Genomic DNA, 16,098 nt, shown 5'->3' on the forward strand with positions numbered 1-16,098 from the left:
ACAGTAATTCACTAACGATTTCTAGTCAATTCAGATGTAACATGAGTTATGTGGCTCATTTTGAGGATTTTTTGTGTGCATGCTCTTAGGTAAGCACTAATCATTACAGCCAGATTAACCCTTAAATGGTTAGTGTTTCCCTTTCCCATGGCACCACATGATTTATAGAGGACAAAGATGATTAAGAATTGGCTGATTTTTTATTAACATATCACTGAGATGGCTACAAATGCTGGATTTAATATATTTCATTGAAATTTCAAGTAACTTTCATCCTCTCTTCTTCTATAAGGCTGCAGAACAAGCAAAAGCAAGCCCAGCTCTAGTAGCTAAAGATCCTGGAATAGTAGCAAACAAAAAGGAAGAGGAGGACCTAGCTAAAGGTAGGTTGTTGCTTGATCAGAATTCTGAAATGACCAAAGTTCATAATTGGGACTCTTCAAAGGTCTGGATCCACATTCTGTGAACAGAAGGGCACAAGTCCAATACAGATACACACCGGAGGGGGAGGTGATTTTAGCCGATTCTTCCTACTCTCTGCAGCCCCCAGCATGTCCTCCCATGATGTTCCGTAGATTTCTCTCGTATGAGTACTTTCACAACCTTTTAAGAAAAAAATAGACACCATGTATTGTGCAAGGAACTACTACAGGATTGAACTTTAATTTATGGAGGAGATCTGTAACTTGTTTTGCTTACGCTTAAATTGGATTTTTTTTTCAGCCATTGAATTGTCACTTAAGGAACAAAGACAACAACAAACACCGCTTTCCAGTCTTTATCCAAGCACCTCAAGCCTCTTAACAAATCACAAGCATGAGGGCCGAAAGGTTCGGGCTATTTATGACTTTGAAGCTGCTGAAGATAATGAATTAACATTTAAAGCTGGAGAACTTATCACTGTGCTTGATGACAGGTAACTCTGCTGGAGTCCAAAAATAAAATTTGCAAAGTAGATGTTTGGGGCAGATGGAATCGTGAAGCTACAAATCACAGTTTACAATCTCCATTTACAATAGTAGCTCTTCTAAACTGTCAACTCTACAGGATTGCAGCGTAATTCTTGACGCTCTTTCTGTATGCTTACTCCATTGAGAAAGTATACCCAGGGATTTTATACCTTAAATACAATGGACTGGATCTAGATGTGCCATTCCATGAATGGAAAGCTTACAGAAAGACTTTTTCTGACTTGGGGCAAAATCCTTGGGTAAGGAAAACAAATCCTGATGCACACTTCCATTTGCACAAGGCATGGTTTATTCACTTTGTATCTGGCCTTTCTTCCTTCATGGTTCATGGTTCTCAGACACTGAGCAGATCCAAACCTGCTTAGCTTCAGAAAAGTGGTGGCTTCATGAGCCTTCAGAAAGTAATTGTATATAATTGCTTATGTCCACAAAAGGTTATGCCATAATAAATTTGTTAGTCTTTAAGGTTCCACAAAACTCTTCGATGGTTTTATATAAACCTAAGTGTAGGTTTTTCTATTTGCTCTAATCATGAAAGTTCACTGACTATCCTAGTGCAATCCTGGGTTCATAATTGAGAATACATTAGTGTACATGGACATTGATTACTTAAGAACAATAATTCTTGATAGCAGTTCAGATTGTATTGGTAACTGAACTTCTATTGTAAGAGTTAATATAAATACTGAAATTGTAGCAAAGTAAATTGTTCTATAGTTTCTCTTGTCTGCAAATAATAGAGAGCTCTCCTAGTACTTAATCCATTGAATCATGTCATCCAGTTACTTATTCTAGAAGCCCATTATGTTTCCATCTTTGTTACTTAGGAAAAACTTTATTAATAGCTCAATATTACATGTAAATAGATGTTATTTCTTTTTTCTGGTACTGCCTGGTGAGGCAACATTGAATGACCACGGGATGACAGAAGCCACAATTCCATTTAAAAACTAGAGTTTGTGGCCCAGTTATAGAAAAGCAAGTGGCTTTTTTTTTAGTTTTTCAAAGTAGTGCAATGCAAACCAATTGAAAATACAAAGATGACATCCTTCAGAAACTTTTAATATGCATAGTAAGTAGTATTTTCACAATCTGGATAAAGTTAGGCAGGATTAAATCCCATCTGAAATCATTGGCAGGTCAGTATCTGAGTTCTTGATAATAATTTGTCTCTGAGAGTATGCTTAAAATTATCTGCATTGGATCCAGTTTGTTGTTTAACTTCCCCCCATGTATCTGCATATAGTTTGATACACTTTAGTGGCCGATGTCATCTGTCTTTTCATTTTTCTTAAAATAAGAGAAATATAGTAATTTCTTTAGTAAGTATTCTTTGAAGTACTTTGTCTACTATGGCTTGTACAGGAAATTTGAAAGCCGTGCTCCCTGAAATTGTCTTAAATCTTTACAAATATATATAATCTTATTTTTACTCTTGAGACCACAATCCAAAGAGCTATGTTAGGTACGCTATGTTTTTTTTCGCCTCTCTTACTTTTAAACAATCACTCTATGGACTGTCTTCTGAAACAACCATGAGTTTCAACAGGACATTCTATGTAGTGAGAGTTGGGAGCCATTCTTTGAAGCCGTTCACAGAATGAAGTCATGTAGTTCCCTGGATTGTGGTCTCTGTGTTGTTGTTCCCTCATGAATATATCCTGTACTGCTTTACTGTTCACATTTTAATGAACCAAAACAAAAATTAAAGGCCATATTCACCTGAAGTGGCTGCTATAATAGTCAAAGGAACTCTCAAAATCTGTGCTTCATGGTGGGAGAGAGATGGAAATGTGCTAATGCTTTTGACCAATGAACTTTATTCTCACATTCTAAACAGAACTATCAAATTCTTTTCTTTCTAATGTACAGTGATCCAAACTGGTGGAAAGGTGAAACTCATCAAGGGACAGGATTATTTCCTTCTAATTTTGTAACTGCTGATCTTACTGCTGAACCAGAAATGAGTGAGTAATGTAACGTTCGCATAGAAAAATATGCTCTGCTTGTAGTATATTAAAGCCAAATAAATGAAATGCAAGTCCATAAATTCTGGTGTTGCTATTTTGCAGAAACAAGGAGGAGAAAAAAATCCCTAAAAGCTGTAAACAAATTTATTTCTTGACTTAAATGTTTTTGCTATTAAAGATATTTACAGACAGTTTTAATTTCATCCCCTGACGAGGGCTGAATACAGGAGAGACCGAAACTCATTGGGCTTATTCAAGAAATAAATTTGTTTATAGCATTTTGGTATTTCTTTCCCTCCTTTTTTCTTGTTGCTATTTTGCACCCTTCACATAGATGAGATCATTTTACGAATGGACTTAATGGTTATTTCTTTAATTGTTGACTTTATTATTTGACAGGAACCTTCCACAATTTCAGTAGGCAATATGAGAGAGCCCTTCTCTTAAAAGAACTATTCCTGTGAGAGTCCTGAAGCTAACTCATGTAATAGAAAGCTTATTACCCTTCTCTGTGTAACTTGGAATAATGTTTCAAATGCAGATAGGCAAAGAGGATGCCTGTTATCTCCAGGATTATGCCCTGGGTAAGATTAGATAGTACCTATTTCCTTCACTGATCCCCAGCTAATGTGCAACATCAAAGCATGGAAATCTTTCATTTATTTGAATGTGGGATTGCTCTGATCCTCTGTACCATCTTGCAGAGTCAGGAAGGTTTTCCACTGGAATTAACGTGAGAGGTCCATCCTTCTGTCATTCCTTTGATTCCATTATGATATGGGAGAGGGTGTGTGTAATCTGCAAGACCCAGTCCAAAGGCCAGTCATGCCTAACCAACATAAGAAAGGTTCTGCTGGGTTTTATGAAGAATCCATTTTAGTTCAGCATCCAGCTTTCAGTGGCCAGTCAGATTCTTCCAGGAAGAATGCAGCAGGGCATGCAGGCAACAGCCCTCTCCCACTTTTTGTCCTTAAGCAGCTAATATTTAGAAGTCCACTGTCTCCAGATCTGGTAGTGCTATTTTTTAAACTATTATGGTTAATAACCTATACTACAACAGTTTTACCTAATCCCCTTTTAAAGCCATCTAAATAAGTGGCCATCACTACACCTGATGGCAGAGTGTTCCTTGGAGCAAACTGATTTATCTCACTAGAACTTTTCACCAGAGTCTAAAGCAGAGAAAGTAGCCTTTTTGTTTTGCTTGAGGACATTTTATTTGTTTAAAATATTTTCTTTTCAAAGATATTAGGGTAAAATATTATTAAAAATATAAACTTCACATTTTAATTGTTTTCTAGAACAGCTCCAAAATATGTTCTAAATATTTTATTCAGGTTCTTATGATTTAGATGTTTTTGTCATTTTAGCGCAGGGTCAGTAGATGTTTGAATAAAAAGCAAGTCAGAATATCTTAATATCCGAAATAACATAAGTCTTTCCCATTCTGAGTATAATATGAACAAAGCATGAATGTCTAAACATATGTGAAGATGATCCATTTTATCTTCAATCTTTTCTTTTTCTCCATTGGCTTTATTGACGCGTGTGTTAGGTGGGTATTCTACTTTGGTTTGTTTAATTCTAAATATGGGTTGAGGCAGTACTGCATGTAATTTTAGCATTGTACATCTATAAATGAAACATGCTTTTGAAAACTATCCTTTCATTTTTTCCCCGATTGGAAGATTTCAGTTATTGAAACCTTCAAAATTAGCATAGTAGCTAACAGCAAAGAATTGGGAAGTCTCGGGTTCAAATCTTGCCTCAGACATGCACTCGTTGGCCTTACACAAGTTCTCTCTCAGCCTGTTTCCCCATCTGCGACGTAGGGGATAGTGATGCTGACTTAACCTTATGGGATTGTTGCAACGATTTATAATAATGCATGTGAAGTGCTGTGAATACTTGAAAGTGCTCTGCAAATGTGATGGTGGTGGTGATGATTATCTTTATTGGTTAAAAACAACAGACACCTGCAGACAAAAACCTATAGACTGGAATCCAGATCAGTGTGAGTGATTGCTCTGCTCATGCATAAAGGTCCCATCCAGCATCCTCCCAAGGTTTGGGGTCCTTTCAGTGTGGCACCATAAGAGGCTGCTTTCAGAAATAAATTTTATTCCTGCAGCTGTGTGCAAACAGAAGTACCTTCTGCTTGGTGATGGATGCTAGTTCTTGTCCACAAAAATATATTGAGACCAAATATCTTTACATCATATATTATAAACGGAATGCCTTAATCACATTTTTTTCATTATAAAACTTCGCATTGTTGTTCAATATTCCGTCAACTTATATTTTTACAGTGAAAGCCGAGAAGAAAACAGTGCAATTTAGTGATGAAGTTCAAGTTGAAACAATTGAACCAGAGCCTGAACCAGTTTATATCGATGAAGTATGTACAAAAATGCAGACATCAGTAAAGACTATATTATTCAGTTTATAAAACCTTTCAGCTTGAGACTTGAAAGCATCCTTTCAGCTTATGCAAATGCTAAGAAAGTAAAGCTCAAAAGAATGCTTTCTTTAGTTTTTAAATGTGATATGATTTTCATAATAGCTTTTGAATTTAAGTATACATCTCTTCAATTATTTTTTATTTTGAAGTGGAATATAATGGCTTTCTTGCCTATCTTCATTTTCACTTTTTTTCCCCCTTGGTAACTTTTTTCAGTATTTGCCCTAACTCATATCTAACTTGAAGAGATAATCTATATCAGTGTCTGGACTGTCTAGTTCTGATTTTTCCTGTGTACAGTATCCAGTCCTCCTGAGCTGTATCCAGATTTAGTCATAGTAGACCCATTGAAATTAATGGACATGACTAACTTAGGTCCATTGATTTCTGTGGAGTACTCTGAATAGAACTTAGTTGGATACAACCCACTATTACTTGAAATATTTAACATAGTTAATAGTGAACAAGCGTCAAACATGGGGATTCACAGAGGCGAGCAGCTAATTAACAGATACCAGCCGCAGGCTAGACCATAAATTTGCCAGGCAGCATGTTACTGTTTCGGAAGTGCTGAAGGGGAATGCAAAGAGTCGAGTCCTTAAGGTAGTCCAATGTCCATAAACCAAGAGATTCCAGTCAGGCAGGGCAGAGTCCAAGGGTACGGGTCGACAGGAGAGCAGGAGTAATGTCTGCAGCAAGGCTTTACGTTGACTCTAGCAAGGAGTCTCCCTTTCCTTCCAGTCTTTTATACTCTGAGTGCTGGCCCAGGTGCTTACAATCAGCCTGTGTTCTTGCGAGCTCTCCTGCTCCTTAATCATGCTGATTGCCTTCGTTGCTGCAACGCCTGTTGGTGTCTTCTCTCTGCTGGGGAAGGGGCAGCCTCCTGGTCGCTTCCTTACTCTGACAGGTCGGCTCCCTCATGGGCTTGTCCCTGGTCTGGCAAAGGGCCCTGGGCTGTCTCCCTGCTTGTCCCCTCTCCTGGGTCTGCAGTCTCCCATTCCTTTTCCTCCTCGGATGAGTCCTCTGAGGGGGGCATGACAACAAGTCCCATTGAATATGGTGGGACTTGCCTCCAAGAAGACATGCACAGGATTGCACTGTTAAGTACAAATAGGGAAGATTATACCTTTTAACAGTTAATGTCTACATTTCTGCATGTTTTTTTTAAAAAAACCCACACCTTCAGTATGGCTTTAGTTGATGAATAAAACAAACATTTCTTAACGAAGACCACCAAATATTGCATGCTAAACACCTGACTTGGTGTTTTTGTAAAATAATAATAATATTAAAATGGCTTAAGGCTCAGCTTCTTCTGCCATCTGGTTTATAAGTTCGTTATAGGAACTGAATGGCTGTGATCTACATAGCACTTTATGCCAGCCTTTTTGAGTTTCATTTGTGTACTTTCAGTATTTTCTTACATCTGTATCCTGACTCTTCTGTCATGGAAGCCAAAGTGGTGTATATATGGTTCCCAGGTGGTCATCCATCTAGACACTGACCAGACCCAGATCTGCTCGCATTCAGCAAAGTGGTTGCCTCATGCTGCCTTAATATCAGAACCTAGATCAGGAGTTCTCAAACTTTCTATTCCCAGACCCCACTCGAGATGGCTGAAAATTACCAATAACCTCCATTCACAAAATGGTGGTGCAGAGCAAGTAACAAAGTGAAGGAGAAGTTTGGCATAATCATCTGGCAACTAACCTCCAGGCTGAATTACTGTAATGCGCTCTATGTGGGGCTGCCCTTGAGGTTGGTCTGGAAGCTGCAGCTGGTGCAAAATGCGGCAGCGAGACTGCTCACTGGGGCAGGTTATCGCCGACCTGTCACCCCACTGCTGAAAGAATTGCACTGGCTGCCCATTTGCTACCAGGCCAAGTTCAAGGTTCTAGTCTTGGTGTACAAAGCCCTATACAGCTTGGGACCAGGATACCTGAAAGACCAACTTATCCCTTATATACCCAGTCGATCACTGCGCTCTGTAGGTGAGGGCCTCCTGCAGATACCATCTCATCAAGAGGTCAACATAGGAAATGGACCTTTAGTGTGGCGGCACCTATCCTGTGGAACTCCCTACCCTTAAATATTAGACAGGTGACATCTCTGTTATCTTTTTGGCGCCTATTGAACACCTTCCTCTTTCAACAAGCGTTTTAAGTTGAGACCTTATCCCAGTCTGCTTCTGTGTTGGAATTGCTTTTTAATACGGTTTTAAACCTTTTTTTTTAAAAATGATATTTTTAACCTTTTTTTAAAGTTGTCTTCAAAGCTTTAAAAAAATGTTTTTAAAGTTGTTTTGTTTTAATGTATTTTAAAGTCTGTTTTTATGATGTTTTAAAGTGTTTTTAGTGCTTTTGTTTGCCGCCCTGGGCTCCTGCTGGGAGGAAGGGTGGGACACAAATCAAATACCGTATATTCCAGCGTATGAGGCGACTGGGCGTATAAGACGACCCCCAACTTTTCCAGTTAAAATGTAGAGTTTGGGATATACTCGCCGTATAAGACTACCCCTGCTTATGACATGCAAGCGATGTACCCTACCGGCGATTGGCTGGTTGTTGTATACAAAGCCTATCGTGCGAAGGCAAGAATGTCTTTGAAGTCAAGACTTCTTGCCTTCGTACGAACAAGATTGAGATCCTATAGCGTAGCTTAGCTAAGTCTCTGTGTGTATTTTGTGTGTATTTGTCTGACAGGGTGTGGAGGATTTGTTACTTGTGCGTTTACCAAGTTTTTTCCCTTCCCTCTGTCTTGTTTCTAACGTTGTTGTTATTCCTGGGGAACTCCCTTGGGGGGGGGATTCTTCCTGACCCGGGTCGCTAATTTTTCCTGTTTTTCATCTAACGGCCATCAGAGAGACCGCGGCTGCAGTTCTCTCTATTCCCAGCGGGAGCTTGCGGCTGCAGCTCCCGCCGTTACCCCCCGTTTGCCCAAGTTCTCCCCGGGAGCCTTTTGTGGCTTCTCCCTCCTGTATCTGGCCGTTTCGAGTCAATTTGTCTCAGGCTCTGCCGAGGCTTTCCTCCTCACGGCAGTAACTTCTTGAGCCTCGCTGCGTTGCCTTCCTCGCCGCAATGGTCTCTCTGGACGGCGGCTGCGACTGCTTGCACTCCCGCTGCAGCTTTTTTTTTTACTTAATTTTCCCGCTCTTTTTCAGCACCCGGCGTATAAGACGACCCCCGACTTTTGAGAAGATTTTCCTGGGTTAAAAAGTCGTCTTATACGCCAGAATATACGGTAATAAATAAATAAACTGACATCATTTTCTGCTGATATCTAATCCATTTTTGGAAATTGCTAAATTCTTGGCCATAGCATTTTCCTTGTGGCAAGGAGTTCCATAGATCAGGTTTGCTCAGACTAAGTGTAGACATTTATCTGGAGGTATTGTGGTAGTCTCCCCATTTTAGATGAAATTTGCTGGTCCAGAGTCCTTAAGAGGAGAAGGCTTTTTCTTTTATATGTTTCCCTTCTAACCCCCCACATATGTCTTAAAGTATTTTTACCCATCTTCTGTAATTTGTTCTCCCATTCTTTCTCATTTCCATTCCTTGTTTGCTTGTTCATTATTATTAAAAACAAATATTAACCTTTTATCTTTCTAATTTCCTTCAACATCTCCTCTGGCTCTTTCCCCTCAGAGGAGGGAGACCTTCCTTCCTCTTCCCATGAACTGTCTCTGTCTCCCTAGCCACTTTTACTTAGCGTGCCTGGAGTTGCTCGTGCTGCCATTGCTCCAACTAAAAGACCTTGTAGGGGTTGGAGTAGGCAGTGAGGAGATCCTGGTCAGGCTGTGGCACTGAGGTCCACCTGGAAGTGGCCGAGGCCCTCTGGTGAATTGCAGCCCACTGTTTGAGAAACCCTGCCCTAGGATATTTCTATCAGAAATATTTATTTGCAGTTGCACCACTAGGTGGTAGTCATGCTAGTATAACTAATGTCAATGGGTAGCATTCTACTTTAAAGATCCTTACAAAGTAAAATAGCTTATGTGACGGATATAGTCACTGGGGACTTTTTGTACAATTGTGAGGGCTTTTTTATTATTTAGTTGTATATTGAAATATATATGAAAAGTTACTAAAATCATATTAGTTAATAGAACTGCAGATTTCAGAGCATGCTATTTCTATTGTTACTGTTTTTTCGTTGACTAATCAATTTAAAATCTTTTGGTTTAGACAGGTCGCCATTTAACCGACCCACAGATTTATTATTCATTTATCATAAGGACTTATAAAAACTGTGAATGGAGGTAGCATCTTAGAAGAGGGAATGCTTGTTTCAACAAAAGTACAACATATGAAGTGTCTTTTCTTCAGAACTATATTTTTATGCAAGTGTTTTGCTGATTTAATGAATTAAATGACCAAAGTCAGCCAGCCAATATTTCTTCGATTGGGTGACAACCATAGTTGTAATTATTTAACTATGTTGATAGATTTTGAGATATGTATAATTTTAAATTACTTGTGTTAGTGATTGCAGTACATTTTTATGTTAGTTGAAAAGTCCACGTTGTATCTATTAGATAATGCTTTTCAAATAAAGGACATTGTTATTAACAAGAAATTGGCACGAGAAAACATTGGTATTGTCAAACCTGCTTGTAGAATATATTGTTAATGCTGGCACTATTCCTATTGTAGAGTAGAAAATTCACAGTAAATAAACTTTGTGGATGCTAGTGAAGATTTTTTCATAGAACTATTTTAACACTTCAGCTGCATCCAGAGATTCAAAGAATAGCATAAATAGTTCCTTGTGCATACAAGTTGCCCGTCTGAGAAACTTATTTCTCAGTCAGCAGTGCTTTGCAAATTGTATGTCAAACAACTTTTAGAATGAAGTACTCTCTTTAAAAGCAGTTTCTGATATGGCATGGTGGGGGGAAAGGAAAAAGTCATTAGATGTGCTCAAGTCATTGGGAGTGCCTAAAGTAGTTATTTGGAACATAAACTAGGGACTGCTCATAGATCTAGATCCAAATCAATAATGTGTGTTATATTGTAGGATAAAATGGACCAACTGTTACAAATGTTGCAAAGTGCAGATCCAACTGACGATCAGCCAGACCTCCCGGAGCTGATCCATCTTGAAGGTAAGCTTTCCTTTCTCCCTGCAGGAGATGAGGCAGCTGTCTGCAAAAACTATGAGGTGGTAACCTCTGTCATTGCTCTAAAATACTATGCTGGATGATCTTAGCCATCTTACTTGTTTTATGGAGAGTTGTATCTCATCTCACATAATTCTGCACCTCTCATATAAGGGAAGGGCCCCAGCTCACTGCATGCAGAATGTTCTAAGTTCAGTCCCCAACATCTCCAGATAGGGCTGGAAGAGATCCATATCTGAAACACACTATAGAGCTTCTGCCAGTCAGTGTTGACAGCGCTGAGCTACTTGGACCAATGTTCTGACTCTGTATAAGGCAGCTTCCTATGTTCCAAATTTTCATAGCTAGTTTGTTTCATTTTCATTTTAGAAATAATTGTAATTTACAGTAGGTCTGCTTAAATTTTGTTTTTAGCAATGTGCCATCAAATGGGACCTCTCATTGATGAAAAGCTAGAAGACATTGACAGGTAAGGACAAATATCAGTAGAGAAACACTTGATGTCTTAAAGCAGCAGTTGCTTTGTTTTACCAACTTAGGTGTTTTATTTCATCTCTGTAAGCTATTCTTGGAGCCTTTTTTGAATGAAGAGTGGTATAAAAATGCTATAAATAACTTTAAAACAAAACAGGGATTTATTTACAGAGAGGCTATTTTTTTAAAAAGAGAAGACATGCATCTTGATTAATGACAGCTAATGCAACTTTTTTTAGCTACTGATCAGACATCTGACTATTTCTCCATAACTAACTTTCTTTATATCCAGTAGTAATTCCTTATGGTAAGGGCCATATTTTTCCAAATGTGGTCATTACATTATTCTCATAACAGGAGGCACGCATGGCCTCCCTGGCAGCTATTTGTGCTATTTGAGTGTTTGTATACTCAAATATTAGGTAGGCATTCATTCTCTGTGATGCCTCCATCCCATGAAACCTCCAGGCATGGTTCCCTGACATAAACTGCAACATCACTGCCTCTATGTAGAATTTTAGTTCTTTTGGTGGTTGAAGAAAGAGAATGGAAAGTGCCTTGGCAACTTCTGTCAGAAACCAGGAGAGCTCCTCTTTTCTTTAAAAAGATTTGTTATTGCAATTTTACCCTTCTTCCACTTGCAGTACATGATTCAGAGAACCAGCACTAAATGATTCAAAGAGGCAGTGGATATACTGGGGGTGGGGATCCTGTGGTCTTCCAGATGATGTTGGACTGCATCATCTCATCATCCCTGATTTTTGGCTGTAGGCTAGGGCTGATGGAAGTCGTAGTCCCACAACATCTGGAGGTCTGTCGATTAGTTACCCCAGGGATAAATCATAAACAGCTGAATCATAATGCACACTAGTATCCATTTTGTAGAAAAATAATACTCATTTGTATTAAAATGTTTCACTCAGGAAACATTCAGAGCTCTCAGAGCTCAATGTTAAAGTGATGGAGGCACTCTCTTTATATACCAAGTTGATGAATGAGGATCCAGTGTATTCGATGTATTCAAAACTACAAAACCAACAGTATTATATGGCTCAATCTGGTGTTTCTGGCTCTCAGGTATGTTTTTAGCTGTTCTGAAAGATCTGTGGCAGATAATAGTGATAAAATTCTTTTCAAATATACAGTTACTGATAGATGTTGTGTACTGAAAGTGGTACAGCAATCTCCTATCGCTGAACCATTCAGCACTAACTTTTATAAATAAGTATCTTGTGAGGCTTGTGTGGTATCTTCTGTATTGTTGGGAAGCATTTAAAATTAGTTTGGAGATAGTAAGGAGCTAAAATGAAAAAAATAACAAAAATAATGAGGTTGTATTACCTACCTGATTTCATGAAACATCATTTACTATGTCTCCCAGTTTATTGAATCTAATCAGGAGGCACAGGAAACCCTAACTCCCATGCATCCTAGGAGGAAATGATTCAAGGTTCTGGGGTTTTCCAGGGGTGGGGTTTTTCCAGGGATGGGGGGGTCATTAGTTAGCAGTGTTAACATACACTAATGGACAGGAACACTAGTGACCCTGTATTCTAGCTTTTAAACAATAAGTAACTATTAAGATGCCTTCGAACCTTTTTTTACAGCTTTAAGTGATGCAAAACAATAAACATAAGTTGAAATTAGGAAATGGCTTATTCCTGTGTTTATCTCTGCTCGATGTCTGTGTTTAGGTTTATCCAGGGCACCCTCAAAGCAATGCATACTTGGTAGCAGGAAATGCACAGATGAGTCATGTTCAAGCTTACAGTCTTCCATCGGAGCAACTTCCGCCTCTGAATCAAAGCACAGTTCCTCCAGCAGCAAGCTCTGGATTACCTACCCAGCCTGTTCAGACACCTTACACAAAGTAATAATGGATGTTGTTTGGTTCTTTTATTGTTTGTTTGTTTTGTTTTCTTGATTTATTGTATTTATTGTATTTATACATTGCTTGTTTTTTATCTTTTTGTACACCGCCCAGAGAGCCTTCGGGCTTAGGGCGGTATATAAATTAAATTAAATAAATAAATAAATAAATTGTGAAAATTCAAATATACAGAATTTGAAGTAATGTCTAATAGAAATTCTTAAAGGAAATAATTGTTGTACATTTGATCTTGAAAGCTATCTCAATCTGCAGTATGTTTGAATTGGACATTCTGGTTCTAGTTACAGAATATGTAGATAACATTTTTTTAAAAACCTCCAAATTTTGGTAGCTGAATGAGATTTACAGTGCAATCACAAGACTTTTCCCAGAGGTGAGTCCCACTGAGATCAGTGGCACTTACTCTATAATTTTCTTTAGAATTGTCTGTAAAACAGCTTCTGATGAAATTTTCTTTTATAAAAGATTACAAACTTCTAAGAACCATCATGAATTCCCTAGATGGATAGGGTGACTCATGTTCTCACCCTTTGTTGTCATAAAAGCTTTTTTGGAAGTGTATCACAAGTTACCACATCCTGAGAAACATTATAAAATCATTACATGTGAAGGTGGATGTCACCTTGAAGTGATCTACATCACAACAATAATGTGACCTCTAGAACAGGATATAAATTATGATATAGCTAAAAACATTGTACTACCACCAAAGACGTGCACTAATCAAAACATTGTTTATTAATGTTGCATAAATGCAATAGTCTTCTGAGTAACCCACTCATGTTTTTTCTTAATAGATTGTATTTAAAGAATGAAAACCAAAAAGGGGTACAGGGGAGGAAAGGCACTACTAAAGGAAACAAGGAAAAGGAAACTTCAACGATGCACAGGATTTACTTAGTTTGTTGAGGCCCAGTGTAGTTTGAATTGACAGAGATTGCTTCAGGGGCAACTAAACCAGCTTTTTTGAGGGAAATTGCTTAAACAGTCTTGGATGCTCTAAAGCAGAAACAGATTTAAATGTCTTAGGTAAAATCATTTCACTCAAAATGCTTTGGACTGCTTAACTAGACTTTTGGGAACCTTTGCTTTTCCTTAGGTTTGCAAAACAAGCCCAAGGTGTGCGGGGAAGGAGGGTTGGGGAGAGACTTGTTTATGTTTTCAGGTGAAGGATTTGATTTTTGTCTAATTCTTTTGTAACACTTTTTAGTCCACTTACTCTTTTTTCCATTCCACCTTCTAGCACAATGGTTGGTTCTGTTCCAGGAAGCACATATTCTAGCCCAGCTTCAGTCTACAGCCCACCCCCAGCTGCTACTGCTGATGTTGCTGCTTACCAGAATTCTGGAACTATGTCCCAGGTGCCGAACTATAACTTAGTTGCCTCGTCCCTGCCACAACCACCAGGCAACCAACCACCACAACAGCAGCAACCTCCATCATCACAACAAAATACTTACTCCCAGAAGGCACTACTATAGGATATAGGACTTCTGATTCCTAATCTGCTCTAACCTCTGCTGACAGCAGTTTACAATGTTATGAGTTTATTCCTTTAATATCTTAAACGTGGGTTATCCTCGGCTTAATAGGAATCTTTCTTGGTGAACAAGTATGATGATTCTATTTGCACTGACTTTTTAGGATTTTTTTTAAATTTGCAAAGGAATTAATATACTTAGGACGTTTAATTCCTTTATAAATGCCTAAAATGGTACAAGGTTATTTATGTCTGCTGAAACTGGCTAGTTTGTGAAGAGTCAACTTGGCAAACTGTTGTGGCATAAATGTTATGTACATATAGTGTGTTTGTGTTAGTGGCTGTTTTGAATTATTATGGTGATCATGTGACTATATAACACAGTGTTAAAATAATTTACTGTTTTATTAATCATGAACAGATGGACCACGTTCATGGATTTTATAAGAAAGTTTGTTCAAAGTGTAGGAGAAGGCTCTAACCTGCATATCACAAATACTTAATGGCTATGGATATGCTCTTGAAACTGAACTGCCTAGTTTTTCATTCATTGTACATTGAATGTGAGTGTGTCCTTCCTTCCTGTAGCCTTTGGGTGCTACTAGATGACACTACCAAAGTAAGGGGTCTAGAACTTCAGACACGCTGCATTCAGAACATATTCTGCTTTTATGAATAATGGTTTCAGAATAATAACTTGCAAGCTGCTAAACATATGGGACCATGAAACACATCCGAACCATTTTATCTTTATTGTTTAAATAGTGTAACTTACATTTCCATGCTGGTTTTGATTTCCCTGAATGCTGAACTATATTCTGTGTATACTGGTGGAGATCACACCAAAGACAGAGAGGGGACACTTTGGATGTGAATGAATGGCATTTTTAAACTGGAACAACAACAAACACTACATTTATTAAAGTCTTGTTAAGGACTGCCATAATTGTCAGATTGGTTGCTTTTTTGTGGTGTTTAAAATCTTGTGGCCTTTTTATCCTTCATGGTCTCTGTGCAGTCCCACATACGTATTCTGCACCTAATACAGAGTATCTCCAAGTACATCCTGTAGCCAGAGGATGGTGCTCACGGCCTCTCTCTTTCTCGAATGAGACGTCTGATTAACTGTTTGTGCCTTGAAGGGTGGGGCAAGCTTAGTTCTATTTTAGCAGCAGCTTAGGATACATTTCCTATGGAATTCATCAGAAAGCTTTAGCATTCATCTTAATATAAGACAATGGATTCTTCTTTCTCTCTTTGTTATATATTTCTTTGTTTTTATTTTATGCATATATTTTTCTCTACCTGCAGGTATTTCCATTTTTCTGCAGATATCTGTACACCTATCACATAGCCTTTTAAAAGTAGTACCTGATATGCAGTTGAGAACTTGCCACCGCAGATGGGCACAATTGCAGGCTTAACCTGCTTGGGAGAACACTCCCAAACTTACTAACAGGCACAGCTTAAGCATTTTCTGGATCTGAGTTCATTTTTGCAGGAAAGAACCTTGACTTTTATACCTGACCAAACAGAGCCTTAATCTGAAAGTATAGAGGAGAATATTTGTTCAGTATTGGTTCATCTAGCACCTGTTGGGGTTGGGACAGCTACCCCTTTTGCTATTCCATCTGCTTCTGACGCCAGCATGAGAGCTTCTTCAAAGGGTTGGGTTTCTTAGATTTCCTAAAAGAAAGCAATATCCAATAGGCAAGGGATAAAGATTGTGAAT

General features: G+C 38.4%; 1 protein-coding gene across 4 annotated transcripts in view; it reads left to right on the forward strand.

Annotated features, from left to right (window-relative positions):
- Positions 1-15,312, forward strand: part of STAM (signal transducing adaptor molecule) — a 29,524-nt gene extending 14,212 nt beyond the window's left edge. For all 4 annotated transcript variants that reach the window (XM_061585932.1, XM_061585933.1, XM_061585934.1 and 1 more), the window contains 9 exons: positions 293-383; positions 724-916; positions 2,844-2,938; positions 5,251-5,339; positions 10,419-10,506; positions 10,936-10,990; positions 11,919-12,072; positions 12,690-12,865; positions 14,130-15,312. In XM_061585932.1, coding sequence (XP_061441916.1) covers positions 293-383; positions 724-916; positions 2,844-2,938; positions 5,251-5,339; positions 10,419-10,506; positions 10,936-10,990; positions 11,919-12,072; positions 12,690-12,865; positions 14,130-14,367 — 1,179 coding nt within the window. In that variant the 3' untranslated portion in view covers positions 14,368-15,312. The remainder of the gene's footprint in view (positions 1-292; positions 384-723; positions 917-2,843; positions 2,939-5,250; positions 5,340-10,418; positions 10,507-10,935; positions 10,991-11,918; positions 12,073-12,689; positions 12,866-14,129) is intronic.
- Positions 15,313-16,098: the final 786 nt, after the last annotated feature.

Source organism: Rhineura floridana, chromosome 10 (genome assembly GCF_030035675.1).
Source record: "Rhineura floridana isolate rRhiFlo1 chromosome 10, rRhiFlo1.hap2, whole genome shotgun sequence".
NCBI classification, from domain to species: domain Eukaryota; kingdom Metazoa; phylum Chordata; class Lepidosauria; order Squamata; family Rhineuridae; genus Rhineura; species Rhineura floridana.